The 8389-nt window shown below is 49.1% G+C and overlaps 1 protein-coding gene across 1 annotated transcript; it reads right to left on the bottom strand.

Annotated features, from left to right (window-relative positions):
* Positions 1-699: 699 nt before the first annotated feature.
* Positions 700-1080, bottom strand: LOC139477397 (uncharacterized). The gene has a single exon (XM_071259959.1). The coding sequence runs from the start codon at positions 1078-1080 to the stop codon at positions 700-702; it is 381 nt and encodes a 126-aa protein (XP_071116060.1).
* Positions 1081-8389: the final 7309 nt, after the last annotated feature.

Raw genomic sequence — 8389 nt, 5'->3', positions numbered from 1 at the left:
GCTCGTAAAAGGTGAAAAAGATTGACTGTTTTTTGTTTTTTCTTTCTAAAAATAAGAGAGGCGGTGGTGGTGGTGATGGTGATGGGTGGCGGCGGCGGAGGGCGGCGGCGGAGTGGGAAAGGGGGAGGGCGGTGTGTGTGTGTGTGTGTGTGTGTGTGTGTGTGTGTGTGTGTGTGTGTGTGTGTGTGTGTGTGTGTGTGTGTGTGTGTGTGTGTGGCTTTGCTCTTGTTTTATAGGAGAGGCACACCCTGCTTCCTGGTTGGTTCGTCACGCACCACCCCCGATTGGTTCGTTCCGGTGCCTGGCCTGCACCTCAGTTTTCCAAAACGGACCGACCCCTGTGTTTCTTTTCCATAGGAAGGGAGGGTTGTCAACTTGAGCGCTTCATGATCATCACTGTCACCGGTCGTCATCATCACAGGCGCATTCGTTGAATAGGTTGGCTCCCGAGGGATTTGTTCCCACCACTGTTCTAACACGGACTGCGCTGAACTGGCATCTGGGGAAGGAAGGATGCGTGCCCTGTCAATCCAACAAGAAAAGAAAAATATTTATAGTAATATTCATCATCCTCCTCCTCATCATCATCATCATGGCATACACATTTTAAAGAATAGCATGGTACTTACAGCTGTTCTTGATGAGAGATCTTCAGAGACAATTTCTTCCGCGGTCGTCTTTTTGCAGGTGTTGCAGGTTTCAAAAAGGATGTCCCTTTCGTTTCGGTGTCTCTGCTGCTGCTGTAGTGGTGACTGGTGCTGTTGTGATGGTGGTGGTGGTGGCAGCTGCTGCTGTGGTGGCAACTGCTGCTGTGGTTGTTGTTGTTGCTGCTGCTGCTGGTTTGCTTGTTTTTTTCTTCTGGGTCTTCTTTATCGTCTTCTTCGGTGCTACTTTCTTTGGTTCAGTCAGTTTCCTCATCTTTGAACGTATCTTGGTGTACGCATCGTCGGCCTTTATCTTTGCACACAATATGTCGTACACTTCACCCCACAGTTCAGCAGTCATGTCACCGTTTCCATCTCCACTGCTTCCTTTACCACACATGTCGCTCCGTGTCTTGACATTCATCCGTTTCGACATCATGTTGTCCGGATTTTCTGTTCGTTGTTTCTTTCCAAGTCTTCACAGATGTGTGTCAACACTTGATGGTACTCTCTCCAAACACGTGTTTCTTCCAGATAAAACGCCAACAGCCAACACAACGTAAGGAAAATCAATCAGAGGGATGATGTTGTTGCTTGGTCCGTTCAGTGAAAAGTGATGACCGGAGAGCGTTGGTCGTATTAAAAGGCACTGATGCCCTGCTTTCTGATTGGTCCGTTCCGGTGCCTGGTCTGAGTCTCAATTTTTCCAAACTGGACTGACCCTTGTGTTTCTTTTCCATAGGGTCAGGTTTGTAGTGTAAGAGAGAAAGCACAACCTCGATTCAACCAATCAGAGGGCCGCCCAAGGGAAAGGCGGCCCTCTGATGGGTCGAAAACCCAAGCTTCTGATGAAATAATAATTTAAAAAAGTCGTCTCTGTACCCAAAGGGGAGCGTGTCTACAGGCAGCCCTGTGGTTTCGTCGTAGACGAGACGTCGCTTGTCGTACACGGTACGATAGTCTTTTCGGTTGTGTCGGGTCACAAAAGCGTTTCCGTACCGAGGTCCTCTACGAATGATTTGATGAGGGTAATCCCAGCTGATTTTCTCCCCCTCCTTCCCAGGCCGTTGTCCCAGTATCAGTCCTTTCATGGTGTCAAAGTTGAGTTGTTGTTGGTTTCTGTAATTCAAAGTGAACCCTCACACTTTGCAGGTCGTGTGCGTTCCATCGAGTCTGGGGTTCATTAACTCATAGCCATAGTTTTTGGGGCCTCCTGACACAAACGTCTTGATGGTGTTTCCGTCCAGTTCATCTGTAAACTCACCCATCGAATGGCCCAGCTCTGGATTCGCGTCTTGGGGTCGATGAATGTAAATGACGCTGTCCGTGTCTAAGTACAAGACCCTGCGACCCACCAGGGCAAGGGTCTCGTACAGCTTGAGACGTGCTTGGGCGGTGACCCAAGCAGCGATGGCGACATTGAAATAAGAATGAGGGGTTTGGAATTCTTCCTTGTGGGTATATGTCACTTCCACCATGTGTTTTCGTTAACAAGGTGACATCCTCGATGGTATTGCGTTCATCCCTCCACAAGGTAAAGTACTGTACAGGATCGTTCATATAAAAGTTCTGACTGTAGTCTAACCAGTGTCCAAACTTGCCCCAGAGCGAATTCGGTTGCATCTTGGCAATCGTGCGAAGTCCTGGGTGTTTTTTCGATGCGGCCCTTGTCCAACCAATGCCTTCTTTGTCATAGATCTCCTGGATGTAAGCGTCGTGATCCGTACATCCCTCAGTGTATCCGCTGGCCTTGAGCTTCTCCTTGAAATGATGATCGATATAAGTGTCAAAGAGTCCTACTTGCTGGGTGTCGGGGTCATGCTGTGCAAAGGTGTCAAAATGCAAAACGTCGTAGATCTGAAGCACCTGGTAGTCATACTTCTTCACGACTTCATGGAGTTCTATGGTGGCGTACGTACCCACCCATGACCTCTCTTCGTCCGTGTGCTTGCAGGGGGAGTCTGACTGGGTATCGGCACACATTTCGGCACAAAGGACAGAGCAGTTTGCCACCCGATCTGTAAGGCAGTAGCGGATGGTAGAGTCGATTTGGGGGTAGGACACGACATTGGATAAGTCCTTTCAGCTCAAACAACGTGTCCACAGGTGGTTGATGGAGAAGGGTCGCGTGTCCCATGGGAAATGCTCCGGTCTTACAAATGTAAGGATAAAGGGAACAAATATCGATGTACTTGATGGTTTCACCTTCTTGGGCTTCGTAGCATAATCGTGTGGCATTGGTGCGTCCTCCATAGAAGGCGTCATGACGGTTGAGCAGTCCAGGGACGTGGATACAGTGGGGTCCCTGCAAGAAAGCACGCAGAGCGGAGTTCTCCTGTTGCATTTTTGTAAACTCGTGCTCCCACAGGTTGACGATCCGTTTCACCTCTGGGTGTTGACTCAAGAGACTCAGCGGGTGTCCGTATAACATGCTGGGAATAGTTTCTCTTGGGTTGGTAGCCTTGAGGTGGAAGAATGGCAATGGTATTGGGTTTCAGATCGTGTTTTCGGAAGGATTTCATGGTGAACGCAGCAGCTGTCATTACCTCTACAAAGGGATCCATGCGAACCGACCTGATGGCGTTCTGTCGGAAGTCAGTGCATCCCCGTCTCAAAATGTCCACATCGCTCTGGAAGTAGGCTAAAAGTTCTCCTTGCAAGTCAAACAAGGCTCCCTCTTGAGGAAGGCTGTGCGTTCGGCGGGACACATGCCATCGGGATCGTACATGACGGCTGGCGGATAGGGACTTCTGTAGGTCTGGTTGGCTTCGGTATTGAAAAAGCTTTCTTCAGTTCTTTCAGCCCAAAGCTCTTTGGAAATGCTTTCAGTGGGTAGGGTATGAAATTTAAACTGTCTTTGAAACACAAGCGTCCCAGGGTCACCTGCAAAATCTGTTGTCCATTTCGAATCTTGGTGGGGAGTTTCACCAGAAGGGGGTACAGGCCCTTCAGGATCAAGTGCAAATCATAGGATCGTGCATTATGTGCCATCACATAAATGCGATCCTCCTTCTGGACTGTAGTGGTCGTGGTGTTCTTGTTCTTTGTCTTTTTTGTCTTCTCCTTCCCCTTTTCCTCCTCCTCCAACGGGGTGGGCGCGTCCACTTCCATGGTATCCTCCCCCTCCACCAACCCCTTCTCCTCCTGGGGTAATGAATGTCGTTGACGTTTTGAAGAGTGCTTTCTTGAGGGGGTTCCATCCCGTTTTCTTTTGCATGGGAGTGCTGTTGTTATCTTGTGTGTGCTGTCCTCCTCTTCCTCTTGGTTCTTCTTCTTGGGTTTTTCAGCCAACGTTGTCAACCACATACACACATCATGTCGCATGGTGGGGCCTTGAAACATGATCTCACGGCTGGGACCATAACCTTCTTCTCTCCATGGACAGTGTTCACACAACTCCTTGCTCACTTCACTGATACATCGTCCATATCCTAACTGCACCACGCACAAATTTGGAATGTGTTCCCCGTGTCTTGCATGCATTCAAAATCATAGAAGACGTATTTGATGTTGTCTCATATGTGATGTTGTTCCTCTTCCTCCCCCTCCTCTTCCTCGTGGGCTTCATGGAGCGGTGACATGTAACAGCGATGGTCTGGGGTCATGGGTTCTCGACACACTAAGCAGGGATGTTCTTCATCTGAGCACTCGTGGTGAGCCATGGGGGTCTCCAAGACACGGACCAGCTGAAAACAGGTCGGGCACCTGTGAATCGATTGGCAGGTGCTGGGTTTTCCCTCTGACGGTGTCTGGAGATGTTGAGTGTAACACTGTTGATTTGGGAATCAACGTTGACATGTCAAGCAAGTGATCCTGTGCTCTTCCTGGAGTCCGCAATAGCTAGAGTGGAGGCAGCGGTGGCAGTGTTATTGCTTGGTGCAGGAATGGAATTCGGGATGGTCGTAACGGTGGTCGCAGCGTTCGCAGCGTTCGCAGTAATGTTTAGACGCATAAAAAGCTGGCATGGAAGTGATCACATCGTAGTGCTGATCATGATGGTATAAATGCAGCATGGTGGCGTTGGGTGGAGCCTCATCACACTTGTACAACAATCTCTGGTCCACCTCTTGACTGTAGACTTTCAGTTGATAATTGATGTTGGCCAAGGCGCGTCACACGCGTGCTAGGTCGTCCAGGCCCTGACAGGGACCTTCAGGCAGGCCAAGACATCGAAACAAGTCCCGTGCCCGTATGCCTTGAACATCGACTCGATCCGTTCTCGTCAGTCTCGTTCGCTGGTTGGTCCATTTTTGGGTCAGAGGGTTGGGCTTCTGGGCATAATGCTGTGCCACCACCAGGGCCCTTGCCAAACAGGATTGATCTTCGTTCTTGATCCATACAATACCTTGTTTGCGTGTTAAATAGGCTTCAAGTCCAATCACGTTTTTCAAACGGCCGCTGCTTGATCCTAGCCTGTCAGGATCTGCTACATGTACTAAAGTCCATGGAGATCTTCAAAGCGACGAAAGGGAATCCGTATGAGACGAAAGGGAATCCGTATGGGAGTGTTCAAAGCAGGATGATCGATACCTAGACCAATATGATCTCCCTTCTGGCCTGACATCTGTTGATAAAAGTCATCCATCACTCTGTCAAATAAAGCCGACAGTTCAATGGGAACGCGGTCCGGTGGTACGCTGTCCAAGTAGTCTGGGTTGAAAGTCAAACGATAGATATGGTTAGCAGTTCTTAATCGTCTGGAGCGTGTGGTGTCTTTCCTCTCCAAACGATAAGGTGCACTCTGGTTGCTCGTCATGATAGCGATGCGTGTCTGATGAACGTCTGTACTATAAGATTGACTGAACGTCTGACTTATAGACAACCCTTCCCCAAAACAGGATCGAAACCTGACCAATCAATCAGAGGCTTGGGTTGTCGACCAATCAGAAGACAGCACCGACCAATCAGAAGACAGCACCCGAGCCGAGTTGTGCTTTCTCTCCCATGGAAAAACCCATTTCCTATGGAAAAGAAACACAAGCGTCGGGTCGTTTTAGAAAACCGAGGTGCAGGCCAGGCACAGGAATGGACCAATCAGCACGCTGTGTTTTGGACCCATCAGGAAGCAGCGATTTTCGATCCGGTTCTTTTCCTATAAAACAAGAGAACAACCATTCGAGTGGGTCAGTGTCACTTGTGAAAAAAGAAAATCATCATCATCGCATCAAGAATGTCTGAAACAAAGAAGAGTACGACGACGTGTGACGGAGATATGGTGACTGATAGTGCAGATATTCGTGGATGCTGGAGTAAGAGTATGGATGCTGATGATAAGATGTCGCTGCTCAGTAACACACCATCGCCCTATTATCTACGCTTTGAAAGAATGCTCGCTTCATTTGAGGCGTGGCCAACGCAAATGAATCAGACTGCTGAAGAGATGGCCCATGCGGGCTTTGTCTACACTCAGGGTGCTGATGGCGTGTACTGTTTCCAATGTGGTGTGCGGCTGAGATGATGGGCGTCCCACGACGATCCATGGGTGGAACACCACAAGTGGTCCCCACACTGCGACTACCTCAAACTAACCGGTCTGGTGAGAAGATACAGCTACACTATCTCTGCGAGGAGAATGTGAATTACCGCTTCCTGTTACCAACAAGCTTTTTTCTTTATTGGACCCTCAAGTGGTGCCACGTAGGGCAGCTAGATGGTACACCAAGATGGCATACCCAGATGGCATACCCAGATGGCATACCCAGATAGCAGCAAGTTCCGCTTCGACGATCCTTGTCTTGCAATGAGATTGGACATGATGTTTCTCACTCGAAAGAAAGCTTTCATCCTTTGCTTTGCCAACCCAAACAACAACAATCCAAAAGAACCCACACCCTCCCCAGGAGGAGGCACACGCCTTGGAGGCACACGCCTTCGCGTGACACCACAATTGTACGTCTCAAAATAAAATAAATATATATAAATACACGTATGACACCACGTCTGCATGGAGACACGAGTCAAACATCACGTGTACATGGAAACACGTGTGACAGTACGCCTGTTGACCTACACGAGTGTCAACACCTCGGTATAAATAAACGAGTGACAACATCATAATAATATGTATCAACGTCTGTTGGAAGACACACACATGACACCACGTTTAGCATAAAGACACGCATGAAACACCACGTTTGCAAAGAGACATGAAGTACATCACGGGTGCATGGAATAATAATCCTATAATTCTATGGATCAACATAAACGTCTGTTTGAAGACATACACATGACATCACGATTTGCATGGGGGTGACACAACGTACATCACGTAGGCATTCACACATCACGTTCATGTCTACCTATGACGGTCCACCTTTAGCATTCAGACGAGCGTCTACCTAAAAAATACCAAGACTACCCAAGAAAAAAACCTGATCGAAATCTGACAAATCAGAAGCCTGGGTTGTCGACCAATCAGAGGCCGCGCTTAGACCATGGTGGGCTCTGATTGGTCGAACCGGGATTGTGCTTTCTCTCCCATGGTAAAATCCATTTCCTATGGAAAAGAAACACAGTGGTCGGTCCGTTTTGGAAAACTGAGGTGCAGGCCAGACACCGGAACGAACCAATCGGAGCCGCTGCGTGGGAAACCAACCAGGAAGCAGGGTGTCAGTGCCTTTCCTATAAAACAAGAGAACAGCCATTCGAGTGGATCAGTGTCACTTGTCACATCATCAGCAACAGCAGCATGCAAAATAACGCAGAAAACTGGGACTTTTTACTCCAGTTGCACACCCTTTGCCACTGTGCAAAGGGTGTCGCTCGGAGTTGGAGACAGAAGCATTGCCACCCCCTCCTCCATGGCAATGCGACAAGTGTCAAGGCTGCCTGCCTGTGCATGCTTTTGGGACAAAGGCACGGGATGGAACATTCCAGTGCGTGTATTGTTATACCATCTTGAAGGACACGTACATGAGGCGTTTAACTCACACCAGCATGCTTTGACGACCCTCAAACCCAAACAAAGAACCCGCCTCCTCCGCTGCCCTCCCCTTCCCCCCTCCGCCGCCGCCGCCGCCGCCGCTGCAACCCACCACCACCACCACCCCTTCCCCACTCATCCACCACAACCGCCTCTTCTATTTTTAGAAAGAAAAAACAAAAACAGTATACATGCATGATTTTATACGCGCTTCTTTCAATGCACCTTTAACGAGCGCTTCTCTGGGTTTTTTTTCCTTCCTCCCCCGAAACGAATGTGCCGTCCTCTTGGAGGTGCCGCCATCTTTGATGCGCGCGCCACCGGAAACGGATGTGCCGCCATATTGGATGCGTACGTATGACCCACAATGATCACGTGATCAAACCGAAACGGGAAGTGACGTCACCAGAGGTCACGTGACCCCACCGACCAATCAGAAGCCAGGAGCGGTGCCAGAGTGGGGCTCTCAACTACTGTCATCCCCTGGCCGGCTCGCTCCCCTGATCTCTCACCAATCGAGCACATGTCGGATGAGATGGATCGGCGTCTTCGACGTCAACCTCGTGTTCCATAGACACTCCGGAAATTTCGAAACATGCTCCAGCAGATATGGACAGATATCCCACAGGACTTTGTGCGACGCCTGGTCCATTTCATGAGACGAAGATGTGTTGCTTGCATCGCAACCAGAGGTGGACACACACGCTATTGATTTGTAAATTGACATTTTGGCATGTTCATGTATTTTATGAAATCACACTTTTTCTAAAGTCAGTATGGCAAATTAAATCTTTGAACACTCTGGATAGACGAGATTGCTGGA

The sequence above is a fragment of the Haliotis cracherodii genome, unplaced genomic scaffold (assembly GCF_022045235.1).
Source record: "Haliotis cracherodii isolate W230 unplaced genomic scaffold, xgHalCrac1.p SCAF_33, whole genome shotgun sequence".
NCBI classification, from domain to species: domain Eukaryota; kingdom Metazoa; phylum Mollusca; class Gastropoda; order Lepetellida; family Haliotidae; genus Haliotis; species Haliotis cracherodii.
Note: the sequence above shows the minus strand (reverse complement) of the source record. Positions and strands in the feature narration are given on the sequence as shown.